Source organism: Dermochelys coriacea, chromosome 14 (genome assembly GCF_009764565.3).
Source record: "Dermochelys coriacea isolate rDerCor1 chromosome 14, rDerCor1.pri.v4, whole genome shotgun sequence".
NCBI classification, from domain to species: Eukaryota; Metazoa; Chordata; order Testudines; family Dermochelyidae; genus Dermochelys; species Dermochelys coriacea.
Window position 1 is genome coordinate 8,677,344 of NC_050081.1, and position 17,462 is coordinate 8,694,805.

Below are 17,462 nucleotides of genomic sequence, written 5' to 3' on the forward strand. Positions count from 1 at the left end.
TTCAAACAGACCAATGAGAATGTTGCTTTGGCTCGAATGGACCAATCGGAGAGCGAGGACGCGGGAAATTTAAATCCCGCCAGGGGCGGGGTCAAGGAAGAAGGGGCGGGGACAGCGGCAACGTGTTCGCTGGTGGCCTGGGTGAGTCAGTCAGCGCGCCGGTGTGGTAGCAGCTGCAGAGACGGGAAGCGGTTTCTGTTGTAGGTGGGGGTCTCGCGCGCTGGGTCCGGCAGAAGTGGGGGTGATGGAAGGAAAGTGGGGGAGGGGAGTTCTGGGGGGTGGGCTGGAGTAATGGGGTGAAATGAGGTTGGGGATTTTCTATGGGGTATTTAGTGTGGGGGAAGGGCGGCGGTCGGGGGCTATATGGGCTTGTGAGGGGGGCAAGAGGCTAGGCGGGGTGCGGTTCTCGGGCGATATGGGACGGGGGGGATGGGCTAGAGCTGTAAAGGGTGAAATGAGGTGGGGTAGTTCCTATGTGGTGGTTATATAGCGGGGTGGGGGAAGGTAAAACACACACCCCGCTCCCGCGTCCCATTGCTCATGACGGGGGGCTAAGGTGGTTTCCGCCCTGCTGGAGGCTGGATGGGTGGGGGATTTCTAGATTGCAGCTCTCCCAGGGAAGGCACTGACTGGGTTACTGGCTTATTTTGAATCGGGTGGTATGTTCTTGACCGTGTGCAGCAACTTCTTTGTGTTGGTTTGGGGCTTGACTCCCTGTAGCCTTCGTAAGGAGCTGAGAGGTGCACCCCGTTATAAATGTAGCGGCTGCACTGTGCTTGGGGTGTGTCTGTGAAATGGCTATCTCCATTTAAAAGGCCATTATCAACTCTAACTCACTTTACGGGATTAACTGGATGTCAAGTTAGGTACATGTTCTACATCTACCTGTTCCCAAGTCAGGTTGCCAACCTCTGCGTTTCTAATCTCACTTTTGTTTTTTTCCTGGGGCGGAGAATTAACAATCAGTGTTATTTGCTGAAATAATTAATCTGACTATGCATCGAGGGCTGTAAGAAACCTAAAAATAATATATGTATATTTTTTCTGTTCATTTGCAGTAGACTTGGGTGTTGTAACAATAGTGAGCTTTTAAAAACAAAACATCCCTTCTGTTTTTTTAACTTAACAATGTCCCTTTTCAAATCAGAGGCAATGCTAGTTATTTAGGTTTTAGGTGGAATGATAGGCAATCTAGACATACTTTATTATCTTTAACCCCAATCTTGATTTCAAGTGCATGTCTTAATCTGAAATCTTTTTTGGCTAAAGTAAATTAATTGCTAATCTCAGATCTGTTTCAGGTCTCTTTCATTGGTATTGCCTGAGGTCTGACTCCTCTAAAAGATGTCTACCAATGAGAATGCTAGTGCAGCAGTTGCCCGTCTGAACAGATTCAAGAATAAGGGAAAAGACACTACAGTGAGTATCTGATCATCAGTTGGCGTCTGTGCTCAAATACATTTTTAAGCATAATTTAGCCCTTTAAAAAGAGAAGTACAGTTCATCATGAATGTGCATTTGCCTCTCAGGAAATGAGGAGGCGGCGGATTGAAGTCAATGTAGAGCTGAGGAAAGCTAAGAAAGATGATCAGATGCTTAAAAGAAGAAATGTCAGTACTCTCCCAGATGATGCCACTTCACCTCTTCAGGAAAACCGGAACAATCAAGTAACTAAGTCCCGAACTCGGTGATACCAGGAGGTTTTTCCCCTTATGCTGGGCTGTGGCTCTGCTGCATGTCTCTTCCATCAGTGGATGTGTTCCTATGTGTCTGTAGTGCTGTATAATTATGTTACCAACTGTAACAGAGAGACCACAGTGGCAGATCCCTTCCCTATATAACCTCAGAATGAAGGAACAAATAAATACAGTAGTGCTAGGCTTTGCCTACAGTGGGAACATGGTTTTAAACACTTGTCTACACTAATGCTAAGTGGTTTTAATAACGTTAATTAAAATTCATGTTAACACACCTAACAACTAACTTTCCCAGCATAGACAAAACTATGGCTGACAAGGATTGGGAGTCCCATTATAATTGCACAATGCTCAATAAAGCAATGTGCGTTTAACCGGAGCTTTCTCATAGCACTGTGCCTTGTGAGCTAAGGGAGCTTTTGCTTGCTATACAGACACACGTTCTTCCCAACATAGTCATAACAACTTTCTATTTCTCATGCAGGCCACTGCACACTGGTCTGTTGAGGAAATTGTCAAAGGAATTAACAGTAATAATTTGGAGCTTCAGTTGCAGGCAACTCAGGCTGCCAGGTGAGAACCTTCAAGGTCAAAGTTTATCCAACTCTTCTATGTGGCTGGGGAAAAAGGGGTTCAGCTAATCAGAGCACAGGTGTCAGTCGTAGCAAATACTTTTTGGAAACCTTGTTCTATGTAAATATTGCTAACATTTCTATAATCTGCTCTTTGGCAAGTAAACATTTTGGAATTGACACTCTAGTCAGCGTGGAGGCTAGGGCCAAATGGAATTATAACCTAGCATTATGTATAATCTTGAATGATTAAAGGCGTGACCTGACTGTGGGACTTTGAACCTGGCTCAACGGAGCCATTCCCCGACTCTGTTTCTGGTCTTAGGGGTGGCACAGAGGTGCTGCAAGATTTTTTTAAAAGTCTCATTCTCTGTTTATAGAATAAAATATTGCATCTGTTTAATTATATAGTATGATGATCAGGGATAGAACTGGGCCTTTAGTTTAGGGCTGAGAATTTAAAACACTAATGCATACAAGTGAAAAACAGGTTCTGGGATCTTGCTTCTGAATGAAGTGAACAGCACAATGGTTCCAGTTAGGAGTGTGGTCCAAAACATGTGAACTAGCAGAAAGATCTTACACAGCTTTTGTGCAGCCTCTGGCAGCTGCTGCTCTCTACATTAGACTATACCTCTTGAGCAGCTCAGATGCACTATTACTGTTGCAGCAGCATGAAGCTAAGTTTCACTTCAGTCACTGAACAAAACCAAATTTGCCCAAAAGCAATTTTGTTAACGTTTTAAAGCTTCCTAGCTAGCTTGTGTTCAACTGACTTGTCTGTCTGAACGTCTCAGTACATTTTGCTGCTTCCCCTTTTGAATGTTTTTATATTTTACAAAGTGATTCTCAGACTGACTAAACTGGAATCTTCCCTAAAGATTTTAGTGGACAAAAATAACACTTTCTTATTTTTATTTTTCATAGGAAACTCCTTTCCAGAGAGAAGCAGCCCCCCATAGACCATATAATACGGGCTGGTTTGATTCCAAAATTTGTCTCCTTTTTGGGTAGAGCAGATTGTAGCCCTATTCAATTTGAATCTGCTTGGGCGCTTACCAACATCGCTTCTGGCACATCGGAGCAAACCAAGGCTGTGGTGGATGGTGGGGCTATACCAGCCTTTATATCCCTGTTGGCTTCGTCCCATACTCACATCAGTGAACAGGCCGTGTGGGCTTTAGGAAACATTGCAGGTATATCAATGTGGTGTATGACCATTGTTTTCAGCCCTACTTCCTTATATACAAGGGGAAGAGAAGGCCGTTGGGGCCAGATTTTCAAAATAGTGTAGTTTCCATTTACCTAGCAAGCAGAACTCTCTTGCAAATCTGGCCCCACCCCCAATGTCATCTAGCATATAACAACCTGAACTCCCACATGGAGACAGTCACGAATAAATCCTTGCTTTTTGGCTAAGTGTAGTATTCAATACAACTTCTACCAAAACCTGGCAATCTGTAAATTCCATTTGACACACTTCCATATTTCACTACCATCTTAATATAGTAGCTACTTCTCTTTTCAGTAGTCTGAGTAGACTCTGCTTTTTCTTGAAACAGGTGTCCTCTTTTGGGGCTTACAGGGAGGGAGATATTGAGGAGCTTTCAGGTGTTTGTCTGCAGTCTGCCTGGTTATAGTCAGTCAGTGTTCAATCTAGTTCTTGAATTCTAAGTTTATAAATTCAGACATAGCAAGGGTAAAATAGTGATTCAGATCACTGGAGCAATTATTTTAGTGCTTGAATCCTAGAAATGGCTGTTAAAATATTGAATGGCTTAGGCAGTGGATTTCTGGGATACCTCTGTTCCTTCTGCATTGTCTCAAAACTTTAATTGAGGCTGAAGTCCTTTCTCTTGATCCCTAAAATCTAAATCCTTAAACTAGCCATAGCGTGGCAACTAGGAACTGTGGTTCTCAGCCATGAGAGATCAGAATTCCAAAGTACTTCATAATTTGCATAAGACACCAAGTATCTAAAAAAATAAAAATCCTTTTCTCAGGGATGGACTACAGGAACTCATCAACAGCATTAAGTTCACTCTAGTTTTCATGTACCATCACAGTGCAGTTGTCCCTGACAATGTAGGTATATGTTAGGGTCCAAGAGGTTTTTACTGAAATAAAAGCAAGAATGTTTCTATAAAATTGTTCTAGTGCTACAGTGTGACTGCTCATGGGGGGTGGGGGGAGAGAGAAGAAGGGGTCTGACAAAATAACCCATTCAGTAAAAAACACTTCAACCATAGCCTTTAATTACTTTGAATCAAATTGTGAACTAAAGATTTTAGTCTCTGAAAGTGGATTGAAATAACATTGACCGTAACTAATAGGTGCTTTAGAATATTTTTAATCTAAGGGGTAGTAACAAGTGAATTCAACTAGAAGCATCTTCAAATTCCCACTTAGTATACTCATACTTACTTATTCTGGAATTTTCTCCAGACAGAATGAATGACTCTTTCATGTTCCCGGTTCAGTACTGGGTCAAATGCATTTTGTGGAAGGGTGTGGGTTTGGGTTAGGTTTCCATTAGAACTAGGGAGGGCAAGGGAGAAAACTCCTACTTGATTTTGAGTTTTGTAAAAACTTGTTACCAAACCTACATCTTAAGCCACATTTTAAAATATCAATCAGGAAGTCCATGGCTTGTGTGGGGGGGAAAAAAACCCATGCATTCCAAGTGGCTTATCATTGATAGCAGTTCTCCCTTTGTCCACCAATGCCTCTACTTAATCAGGATCAGCATTAATGATTCACTAAATCAAGGAAAGGACACTGTTTATACACAGCCTGCTGTTCAGTTAGGAGTTTCCTATTCCTGACATAGATATCTCTTCTGGCTTTCAGGTGATGGTTCAGCCTACAGAGACCTAGTTATTAAGTACGGTGCTATTGACCCACTGTTGGCTCTACTTGCTGTGCCTGATATATCTTCTCTAGCAGTAAGTGTGCATCACAAACGAAGTCACAACAGTAGCACTAAACTATTATAAATCACTAAACTCCCAGCCGAACAGGAGCTAACCACAAATGTTTACTTTTTCAGTCTGGATACTTGCGCAATCTTACCTGGACCCTCTCAAACCTGTGTCGCAATAAGAATCCTGCACCACCCATAGAAGCTATTGAGCAGATCCTACCTACCCTAGTTCGTCTATTGCACCATGATGACCATGAGGTCTTGGCAGATACCTGCTGGGCAATCTCTTACCTTACTGATGGTTCTAATGATAGAATTGAAGTAGTAGTGAAAACTGGACTGGTGCCACAGCTTGTGAAGCTCCTGGGATGTGGTGAACTGCCAATAATGGTAAGATGGTGATGCATAGAAATTACTTTATCATGTATTTATCTCACTTCTGTCTGAGTGGTTTATGTTAAAAACAAAATAGAGCAGTGGCTTTCAAATCGTGTTAGCCATTTCATGTATTCAAAAGCAAACCCACTAACACATGCTTTGGCTGATCCATGAGTAGATGGTCTTTCCTGAAGACCTCACATGAATGATCTATGCAGCTAACAAGCTGCTTTCCTCAGTAACTTTAGTAGCTTGACAATGTCTAATGACATCACTCTGGTCTCAATTTCACTTATGAATCATAACCTGAAGAAGAGCTCTGTGTAAGCTTGAAAGCTTGTGTTGCACCAATTTAAAAAAAAAAAAATACTACCTCGCCCACCTTCTCTCTTTATGAATCATTAGTAGGTCCCTACCAAATTCACAGTCCATTTTGGTCAATTTCACAGACATGGGATTTTAAAAATTTTCATTATTTCAGCTATTTAAAACTGAAATTTCAATGTTGTTGATGTAGGGGTCCTGACCCAAAAAGGAGTTATGGGGGGCTTGCCAGGTTTGTGTGTGTGTGTGTGTGTGGTGGGGGGGTGTTGCTGCTGGAGGTGCTGCCTTCAGTACTGGGCAGCTGAAAAGCGGTGGCTGCTGGCCAAGATCACAGCTCTGAAGGCAGATCTGCCCCCAGCAACAGCACAGAAGTAAGGATGGCATGGTATGGTATTGCCATGCTTATTTCTGTGCTACTACCTGCAGAGCTGGGCCCTCAGTCAGCAGCTGCCCCTCTCTGGCCACCCAGCTCTGAAGGTAGCGCAGAAGTAAGGGTGGCAATACTGTGACACCCCCCCATCCTAAATAACCTTATGACCCCCTGTAACTCCCATTTTGGGTCTGGACCCCCAGTTTGAGAAACGCTGGACTCCTCTGTGAAATCTGTTTAGTATAGGGTAAAAGCACACACAAGACCAGATTGCATGCGGAGAGACCAGATTTCATGGCCATGAAAAACATGTTGCAGACTGAATTGGGTAAGGCCCTGATCATGAGGCATGGGTAACAACTATCAAAGATATTCCTTCAGACTTGGTAGTTTTCCTTAATTAACTAGTTTAAATTACCAATGGCTTCAGTCCACAACACAGATATAAAGCTTGGCATTCTAATGGCAGTGCTTGGCAATGGAATTTGTTAAAGGAGTATGGAATCTTAAAACTTAGCTCAGTATGGTTAGAGCATAGGTTCTAGGAGTCCAGCTTAAGTCTTCCTCCCAACTGTAGCACTTTATAGGCATATTGTGCGAAGACCATATCTTCTCCACCTCAGTTTACCTATTGTATAACAGCTGTAATGTCTAGACCACTTCAGGTTTCTCAAACGAGAGATATCATAGCTGTTTGTTCTACAGCAGACCACTTAACTGCAGGGGATAAAGCAGAAGAGCTTCTGGTGGTGATGGTCTGCTTCTGAGGTTTTGTACTAGTGGAACTTAGTAATATGTCCTAAACTCATCATTTTGGAATGTCTCTTTCAGACTCCATCATTAAGAGCTATAGGAAACATTGTCACTGGCACCGATGACCAAACACAGATTGTTATTGAATCAGGAGCACTAACTGTCTTTCCAAGCCTGCTCTCTCACCACAAAAATAACATCCAAAAAGAAGCAGCATGGACCATGTCCAACATTACTGCTGGCCGTCGGGACCAGATCCAGCAAGTTGTGGATCATGGACTTGTTCCATATCTCATTGGAATTCTGAAAAAGGTAAAAATCCAATGTCCTTCACAATGAGATTCTGTAATCAAGTGCCAAAATTCAGGCCTTGCATATGAAAGTATGTTCCCCACAGACTTTAGTGGAAGCCACCTACTGTTCTAAAGGTGTACTTGCTCTAAAATCTTCAGGCTGATGACTGTAACTTACTGTAGAGTTTAGATGACCACTTTTCAGAATTTAAGTTGTTCTAAGCAAGTTTGCTATGTATAAAAAGGAGGCATTAAATGTGCTCTCTGTATATTAATCCTCTTTGGCAAAAACTTTGTATACTTAACTTTTATTGCATGGCCAAACTAGCACTTGGATATCTTTGATGTAGAAGACCTATCACTAATCTACTAGTCTTGTTACTGTTTATACTGGAGTACATCACTCTTATTTTAAAACAGGGGGACTTCAAATCACAAAAAGAAGCTGTATGGGCTGTGACCAACTACACAAGTGGTGGAACAATTGATCAGATTGTATACCTTGTTCAGGCTGGTGTTGTAGAACCTTTACTGAACCTCTTGTCAGCCAAGGACAGCAAAACTGTGCTAGTTATTCTGGATGCTATTACTAATATCTTCTTGGTAAGTAGACAAAGGATTGTCCATTGTTGGTAGGATGGTCTAACTAATTCTCCAATAGTCGATGACTGAATGGGAGCCTCTTATTGCAGACGCTTCCCACCATGTTTCATTCAGTATTAACAACAATGCCTGGAAGTAGGTAACTGTCTATAGCAGAAGTGGGCAAGCTATGGCCCGTGGGCCACATCCGGCCTGCGGGACCCTCTTGCCCGGCCCCTGAGCTCCTGGTCCTTCCCGCACTGTTCTCCCTCCCACGCAGCTTCAGCGCTCCATGCTGCGGGTGTAGTGTATTAAACTGCTCTGTGTAGTAATGTGCTACTGTTAGCAGTTATGGAGAGCAATTTACTACACTACACTGGCGCAATGGTCTGGGCGGCGTGGCTGTAGCGCCGCCAGCCACTAGTGCTCTGTGCTGTGCAGTAAAGGAGCAGGGGGGGAGTTGGATAGAAGGCAGGGGAGTTCGGGGTGGTGGTGGTCAGGGGGCGGTGGTGTGGATGGGGTCAGGGCGATCAGAGGATGGGACTGGGGGGGGCTGAATGGGGGCAGTCAGGGGACAGGGAGTGGGGGGGTGGATGGGGCAGGGGCACAGCCTTCCCTAACTGGCCTTCCATACAATTTCCAAAACCCCACGTGGCCCTCAGGCTAAAAAGTTTGCCCGCTCCTGATCTATAGAGTTCAGCCACAGTATCTTGTACCTTAGTAGATTCAGTAGCCAAGAACCATGGCCTTGGCCATTTTTAGAATCAGTGAAAGCGATTGGTTATGAACATTATATGCTCCAAGCAGGGACAAACCATCCATCCCTCTTACAAAGTTGGTCATAGTGGTAAATGTGTGGTGCTGCAGTACATAACCAAACCTCTCGAAGCATGAACCTTATATGGCTGACTTTTTGCAGGCTGCTGAGAAAATCGGTGAGACTGAAAGACTCTGTCTCATGATTGAAGAGTGTGGAGGTCTAGACAAAATTGAAGCTCTCCAGTCCCATGAAAATGAACTGGTGTACAAGGCCTCCTCAAGCCTGATTGAGAAGTATTTCTCAGCAGAGGTGAGTAACTGAAGGATTGAAATATGGATTTGACTCTCAACACAAGCAAGTGTGTTAAAGCTTGAAATATTGAAATCCATCTCAAACCTCTTTCCACCTCTTTTAGGAAGAGGAAGACCAAAATGTTGTGCCAGACTCTACTGTTGATAGCTACACCTTCCAGATTCAGGGAAGTACTCCTGACACTTTCAACTTCTAGACTTTTCATACATTCCAGCCAGCTTCAAAAGTCTCTTGGTTACCCATCTGACTACTGCCTTCTATTTGTCTTAATGTCTCTACTTATCTTTTTTTACTGTTTTTGTGACTTGTAATGTAGCACTTTGTATAACTGAAGCATACTTGAACAGTTCAAAACAGTGTACATACTGTGTGAATTACTTACTGTAAATCTCGATCTTTCTACCTGAGTCTTGAAGTACACATGTAAATACTCTTCTTCTTCTTTCCTTTTTTGGGCTCTTGTGATGTCAGTGGAAGGCTGTGCCAATATAGCCTTCGTGCTGTTTGGGATAAGGGAGGTATTGGTTTCTTGATGTAACATCTATGTACATGCAAGGAATTTGGAGGCTTAACAAGTCATGCAGCCTTCTCTCAGAGCAGGAGCCACTGCCATTCACTCTATCCCCGATCACAGTGAAATCATCAATGGAGTGTGAATTGGGTTTTAAAGAGAACTGGTGCTCAGAATTTAATAAAATCGTATCAGAACACAATGTGAACTGTCAAACTCTTTAATTTTAAAGGAAGATGTGGCAAACAGATGTATTTACACTTTTCCCTCTTTTGCACTTCTGTTCATCAACCAGTTTCTCATTCCTAGTGACTGGGTAGAGGAATGAGTTCCTAGCCCAGTAGGTGAGTGCAAGTCTAAATTGTGTAAGATTTTTGTGTTTTGTTTTTTCTTCTTTTTTCTTCCCTGAAACTAGGGTACTCTACCCTTCAAGTCTCAGATACGCCTAACTGAATCCTATAGACAGACATAGCTGACAGATATCACTGCATAATGGGGAGCAGTTATAACGCTGCTTCCTTGTTTGCAGCTACTCTTACAGTTGTCCAGTACCACCCCATAACAACCTCTGATAACACTCATGAATGTAATGAGATTCTAGCTATTAACAGGTATGTCTACGCTACCCTGCATTTCAGATTACATTGGTGTGATAGCAGTATGCACCAAAGTGTTGCTCTGTAACTCCCTCTTGTCTGTGATGTGGGCATGATCTTAAAGGGACCTAATGTGGTCCTATTTAAAGAAACATGCATAAGGGTCTGACTCCTCATTAAGAAAGGATGCTGAAGGAATGGCAGCCTGTGACCAGATGCTTACCAAAAAACCCTGGAGGTGGTTTCCGGGGATGGGAGAAAAAGTTGTATAATGCTACTTCTCCAAGACTGGGCATTTTGACTTGATCAGACATCTTGTATTGGATTAATATATACAGCTAAGGGTACGCCTGCACTACCCGCTGGCTCGGCAGGTACTGATCAATCTGATTTATCGCATCTCGTCTAGACGCGATAAATCGACCCCTGTACTCCACCTCAGCAGGAGGAGTAAGGGGAGGCGACGGGGAAGCCGCCGCGGTAGACTCACCACCGTGAGGACAGCCATGTAACTCGAACTAAGATGCTTCGACTTCAGCTACGCGAATAGCAAAGCGGAAGTTGCGAATCTTAGTTCAAACCCCCCACCAGTGTAGCCCAGGCCTAAGCCTAGAAGTGTCCTTGCTGTAGTCTGTTTCATGTGCATAAGATCATGTTGGAGAACAGTAGCTACTACGGCAACTTTCATCTTCAGAATCAAACACCCTATTTCAAGAAAGTTGAATACAGGACTCATCCATTCTAATGGCTTTGCTTCAGTAGCTTTGTGTGGGGTCATGTTTATGCTGGCTTCTGTAGAGGAGGCTCATATTGATGCTCTTGAGAGAAGGGTAGAAGAAGAACCATATAATAGCACCTGCAATCTTCCAGGTCTGAGGAAGAAAACTTGTTACTGAAATAGACTGCTGTACTAGGAATGAGCCATAGGAAGCATCCACTAAAGAGTGACTTGGTTTCCTGTTTGTTCAATCCTGCACTGATGTAACTGAATGCATTAATGGTACATAAACTTCTGCAATAATCTCCTGTGACACAAGCTGAGGAAAAATTAAAACACTCCCAAGTTGGAGAGAGAGTTGAACTCGTGAACAAGTAACCTGCTCCTGATGAATCATAACACACAACTCTTCTGCGAACAAAATTATAATCTACTCATGCTACCTGTGCCTGGAAGGTTGGCTTGCTGATAAAGGTAAAGTCAAGAACTACCATAGGAGTGAATGTTATATCTATGAAAAAGCTATGACCAACAATACCTGCAATCTAATTTAAATAAGGAGGTTGGCTCTGAGAGGGTACACCAGATAATAGTGTACTATGGGAGGACTCTCTACTAGCTTTTATTTTGATAGCCAGAGAGATTTAAATCTCTAGAGAAATAACTTGCTGTAGATAATGTAGAATGGTAGCAGATTTCTAACCAGTATCAGCTTCCCAGGAAATACTCCAAATTATTGCTTGCTATAGAGAATAAGGCCAGCAACTTGGAATGTATTACTCCTTTTTGACTAGGAGTACTTGTGGCACCTTAGAGACTAACAAATTTATTAGAGCATAAGCTTTCGTGAGTTACAGCTCACTTCATCGCTGCTACTCTGAAACCTGTCCTTTGACTCTAACTTGAAAGAAAATCTAGCACCTACTTCAGACAGTGGAGCCTTCACTCTTTCCCTGCAAACCTCTCTAGAGATTGATTTATTTTTGCTGAACAATCCTAGAAAACTGTCTTCTAAGCATCTGTTCTGGATAACCTGTGCCTCTTTTTTTCCCGCTTTCCGGGTGCCAGGGAAGTTTAAAATAGGAAATGAATTAGGTAAATCAGCTGTTCATGGCAAGATATAATGCTGAACCTGATCTAATCTCTTCACTAGAAGGATGATGAAAGTGCTTTAGCAACCAGCTTCTGATTTACATTTTTATAGCTCGGTAGGAGGCTCCTTAGTTGTTGGGTTTTGTTTTTTTTCCTCTTTGCCATCCTCAGCCACTAACAGTGTTAAAAGGTTTAGTCTAAAAATGGGAAAAAGAAACTTGAACGCTGGTCCAAGCTTGGTACATGAGATTCTTATGCTACTTAATACAGTAACAATTGAACCCTATCCTGCTAAAAGATAACGTGGTGGAAGTATTGAGATGTGTAATAGAGAGTAGATTGACTTCAACACACATACTGTCAATTTTTATTTTGGCTTGGACTGAACTTTTAATAACTGAGCCAATAAAATCCTGATAACTGTTTTAAAGCAGTTGTATAGAAAATGGCACAGACTTCTGGTTCTATTTATTTGTCCCTTCTCCATAATCCACCCCCAAAAAATCTTTAAAAAATAACTGAACCTATGCATAAAATTACTTATGATATCGCCACACAACCTTGTGCTATAATCTGAAGTGCTATCAACTAGTCAGGATTGGAACTGGTGAGAGCTATGAAATGGTATTTGTGATTTTAATAAGTAGCACTCTTGCTTCTTCTACTCTGGCCTAGAGGCTGCTATGCTGTTGAAGGTGCTACTTAACACAAGAACTTTAAAAATGGCACCCTGACTATGTTGTTTCTCTATTGTAACTACCACTTCCCACTACATTTAACAGACTTTCTCCCTGTAAATTTAATTATAAATGTTCATAATTTACCCATTTAAGAATACTATATAGCTGCTTAAACAGGATGGCTGCATTTTAGAAGTAGGTGAGTCAACATTTATAAATCACCTGGGCATCATCAGCATGAAAAATGCTATATTGTAGAACTGGGTGAAATTTTTCAGATTAAATTTTGTTTTTACTGGGGCGAGGAGGGGGAGAAATGCAGATTAATTTGACTAATTCATGAAGTATTTGTTGAACTAATCAAAATGTTTCAGTTGGGATGGCAAATTGTAATGTTTTTGATATTTTTAGAAACATTTGAACTTTGATTTGAAACTGTTTTTTGCCTAAAATTTTATTTCAAATATATATTAGATATTTTTAAAAAAATCAAATTAGTTTTGTTTTTTTTGTCTTGGTTGGTTCTGAACTGAAAAATGGGTTATGTGCACAGCTCTTCTGTAGCTACTTGCAAGGGATTATAACTTGTCTATTTTATACTCTATGGCTAAATCAGCTATGCTATTTAGCAAAATGTTGTTTATGCATCAAACAGTCTAGAATGTTTGTGTAGAGGATAACCCTTTAAGGCATATTGCGTCCATCTTTATAGCTGGGACTCCAAGGAGTTAGTTGATGAGGCTTATTGGGGTAAGTAATGATTAATTCAAACTGCCATCTAATTTACAGTTGCCTCCAACCTTGCCCAAAATTGAGAAGGTGAAGAGAACCACCTGCTCCCCAATATCAAAAGCTTCAACTGCTTTGGAGCTTCTGCACTCATGTTTCTATTTCCCAGCTCTCAATCCTCTAGCTTCGTCCTGACACTGTTGATACAATTGTTTTCAGTGCAAAAATCTGCAGATACTGAAAATTTGTGGGGGCAGTCTAAAATGAATAACCAATTTACTTTATAAAAAGAATAGTGTAGGGACTGAACTTTTTGTGGGAGAGGGCTTTGAGGACAATGCTACTTTAACTCTGACTCCCTGCAGTGTAATATTGGTCCAATATCAGATGCATGTTCATAGCTATGCAACATTGATAAGTGTTCCACCAGGGGGTGCTACAATCAATCCCAAATATGCTTTCTTACTATTTAACAAGGTCACACAAGGTACCCTTGTGCTCATCTACTGATTGCTTGTAGAACTGTTCCTAGTGAGATCTGGCCTTGAGATAAGATGGAAAAAAAAAAATGGTGCTCTCACTAAATTGTGAAACATTAACTCTTTTACTGGGTTACAAAGTTATGCTTGGTGTGCATTAGAAAATAAGTTTAAAAATTATAAACCTGAGACCATGGATGGGTAAATATTAAGGGAACTAAGCACCCCACCCAACTCTCATTCACATTCAGTAGGAGTTAGGCACTAACTTCTTTAGCATCCTTTTGAAAATCCCACACAAAATATATTAGAAAGTAGTGTACTCCCACAATTCTCCACCAGGGTCTGGGGTTCCCTGGGGAGCAGTGAGCAGGTTTCAGGGGGTCCACCAAGCAGACCCAGCATTACTCAGTGGGGCCCTGGGCAGGAAGCTGAAGCCTCATCACGCAGGGTGGACCCTGAGCCTCGTCGGCTGGGGTTGAAGGTGAAGCCTGAGCACCATAGCCTTGTGGGGTCTCCTGTAGTGTGGAGCCCCAGGCAATTGCCCAGTCTATCCCCTAGAGCCCTACAATACTTCCTCCAGTACTTTTGTCCAATCTAGTTTAAAAATATATTCTCTCTAGTATAACTTCAACTAAGTCTAGGACACCCAGCTTTTGTTTGCCATGTAGTACTATGGATTAGCATCTATAAGCAGAAGTGCAGTGTTCCATGGTAATCTACAAAATGATATATTTTAACCTCATGAATGAACATTAGACAAACATCCTAACTAAACAGCCTACTTCCTTCCAGCTAGGAACTGGTTCCATTTCATACAGAATAGGGATTAGATTCAAAGAAGGGCATAATATCATAAAACTTGTGCTAGGCCCTTTACAGAACAAATAGAGACAAGGCACTTGCTCCAAGAGAATGTCATGTGAGGCCCAGGTGTTGCAATGGGATCCTGAGGAGTGAAAGGGTATACCCAGTGGGCCTTGTGTGGCCAGAGGGTTTCATCCATTTGGATCCTATTTCAGGATGAAGGCCTCATATTGCACCTCATGCTGCCTCTAAATTCTACCTTTTTTTTTTTTCTTAAAGCAACATTTTTCATGAATATTTAAATTTTTCCCTCAAGAGGTTTTAGCCATGAAATCAAAGTATGTAATAGATTTTCTTTCAGATCACACTTAGCACTTCAATAGTCCCTTTGACCTTCTTAAATATCTAGGCCATTCATCTCTCTTTCCTTTAGGTGACCAGGGATAGTAGTGAGTATGGAAAATGTAAATTCAGCAATGCACAATAATAGATGACTTGATGGTTGGTTGTCTTCACCCTCTCCCCAAATCACTTCCACATTTGGAAGGTTGGATGACACAACTAAGGTCAAGCACATAAGAAGCTTATCCAGATTCTGGGATATGTAAATGTCTCATATGACACTCCAGCATATGTAGTGGAAAAAATGCTGAGCTGGATTTAGCAAGTGGAAGGAAGCGAAAAGAAAATTCTGATTTTTTTTGTTCCATTTGACTCCTGTGTGCTTTACTGCATCATTACATCATAGAATCTGTGTGCTTCAGCCACTGAAGTTTTGAAATAACATGTATATTGACATCTACACAATTGTTATATAGAATGAGGAGGCAGTATTGGGGTTAGAGCTTTGGCATGAAAACCACTTGGCCTGGATCCATTCCTGACACAAAGATTTATTTTATGACCTTTGATAACTCACCCCACCTCTTAGTGCTTTTGTTTCTCCAACATTGAGGATAACATTTCCCTTCCCCCTGGGATTGAGTCTTAATTAACTATGGTAAAGTGCTGTGAGTTCTTGCGCATAGAATGATCCTTAGAAGAATGTTTATCATTATTTAGATATTTCCTCCTGCGTTAATCTCATATCTGAACCTAAATCTTTGGAAAAAGAAAAGGAGTACCCGTGGCACCTTAGAGCGGTATTTCTAACACAATCCACATGCAAAACTCCCATCGACTCAGGGATTCCGGATTGACCATGAGGTGATGCTCTCTGGACAACTACGTCTGATACCGCCATAGGCTCCTTCATCCAAAACCCCTTTCTAGACTCGGGAACTGCAGTGTAGGATCAGACCCATCTCAATCTAGTCTAATGTCCTGTCTCTGATGGTGGCCAGTACCAGATGCTTCAGAGCAACGTGCAAGAAATCGTACAGAAAGGATATGTGGGATAAGCAGCCCCCATCAGAGTCTCATCCTCACTCTAATAATTATATATGGTCTTAAACTCTGAAGCATGAGGTTTTAGCCATTGCATTCAGATACCAAAAGTGAGGAGTACCTAGAAATACTTAGTTACAGTGGACCCTGCTGATGATGTGTCTACACAAGCTACGATAAGGCCTATTAAATCATGTTTCAGGGCTTTTGAGGGACCAGAAAAGCATTTTTCTCTCTCCCTGTAGTATTTCACAGTTGATAGGTGCATCATAGGATGTTTTTGCCTTCTGCTGCTGGCCACTGTCCAAAGAATACTACTGAGTTGAACAGATCAGCTAGAATCTGATTTCACTTGGCAGCCATGTTCTTATTAATCACTATTGACCAACATTGTGCAAAGAGTCAATATACAGTACAAGGACTGGGTCAACTGTTGTCATCACTGGGAATTACACCCCCACTCCCAGGGAGCAATATAGTTGAGATTCAGAAAACATACTATTTAAGAATGTTTACGCCTCACCATTTGCAGATGGTAGCATTATTCTATAAAATTTACTCAAGAGGTATTTGGGAATAGGAGAGATTAGAAAAGACTAGTTATTCCTTTAGTAACCAAATACTTATGAATTAGTGGAAAGCAGTGGTTCATATCAACTGTAGTACAGAATTGTCCAGGCTGACAGTCTCACTGTGATAGCATTTCATTTTTCTAAATTAAACACCTCTGAAAACTAAAATCTTTCAAGATAATTCACAGGTTTCAGAGTAGCAGCCGTGTTAGTCTGTATTCGCAAAAAGAAAAGGAGGACTTGTGGCACCTTAGAGACTAACAAAATTTGTTGGTCTCTAAGGTGCCACAAGATAATTCGCATAACAGTTGTCACTGTATTAGTGTCTATTTACAAGGTAAATCTCCCATGTGCCTCACCAAGATAGTATTTTTGTTAACAATCTTATCCTATAAGATTCTAGGTTTTTATTAATCCACTCATATTGAACAAACAAAGTGTATGGGACTTGATCATGCAGCTGCTCCAAACAAAGCAAGGTGATCTTTGGGAGTTACAAGATCAGGCCCATAATTCTTATAAAGGGGTAGTCAAGGTACCTTTAATAATTTAAATGAGAATGCTTAGCAGCTGGCACTCTCAGCACTTTACAAACCTCAATTAAATCACCCCACACTCTGAGGAAAGTTTGTACTATTATCACTACTTTACAGATGAATGAAGAGAGGCTGACGCTAATAATTTCAAGAGTGGCCTCTGGTTTTGGGTGGCTAATTTTTGTGATGATGAGTTTGACACACCTTGAGCCTGTTTTTCCAGAGTACTTTTCACTTACAGGTCCCCCTGATTCAATGGAAGTTATGAACACTCAGCATTTTTGCAATTTAGGCTCAGTGTGTCTCATGTTGGTCACCCAGAACATATAGCTGCTTTTGAACTAAGTGACTTGGCCAAGGTTATTTAGGGCTGATCCTGCTCCCATTGAAGT

The 17,462-nt window shown here is 41.6% G+C and overlaps 1 protein-coding gene across 8 annotated transcripts; it reads left to right on the forward strand.

The window, feature by feature from the left end:
- The first annotated feature begins 35 nt into the window (after positions 1–35).
- On the forward strand, positions 36–9,677 carry KPNA2 (karyopherin subunit alpha 2). 8 transcript variants are annotated; one of them, XM_043497294.1, is made up of 12 exons: positions 102–200; positions 721–861; positions 1,291–1,419; positions 1,530–1,667; positions 2,182–2,270; positions 3,197–3,465; positions 5,120–5,214; positions 5,319–5,582; positions 7,096–7,329; positions 7,731–7,913; positions 8,812–8,961; positions 9,068–9,677. In XM_043497294.1, the coding sequence occupies exons 3-12, from the start codon at positions 1,345–1,347 to the stop codon at positions 9,158–9,160; spliced, it is 1,590 nt and encodes a 529-aa protein (XP_043353229.1). In that variant the 5' UTR covers positions 102–200; positions 721–861; positions 1,291–1,344; the 3' UTR covers positions 9,161–9,677. The 8 variants fall into 8 exon arrangements, with proteins under 8 accessions (XP_038228072.1, XP_038228075.1, XP_038228070.1 ...); XM_043497293.1 differs by having other exon boundaries at positions 113–204; XM_038372144.2 differs by lacking the exon at positions 721–861 and having other exon boundaries at positions 36–204.
- The last annotated feature ends 7,785 nt before the right edge of the window (positions 9,678–17,462 follow it).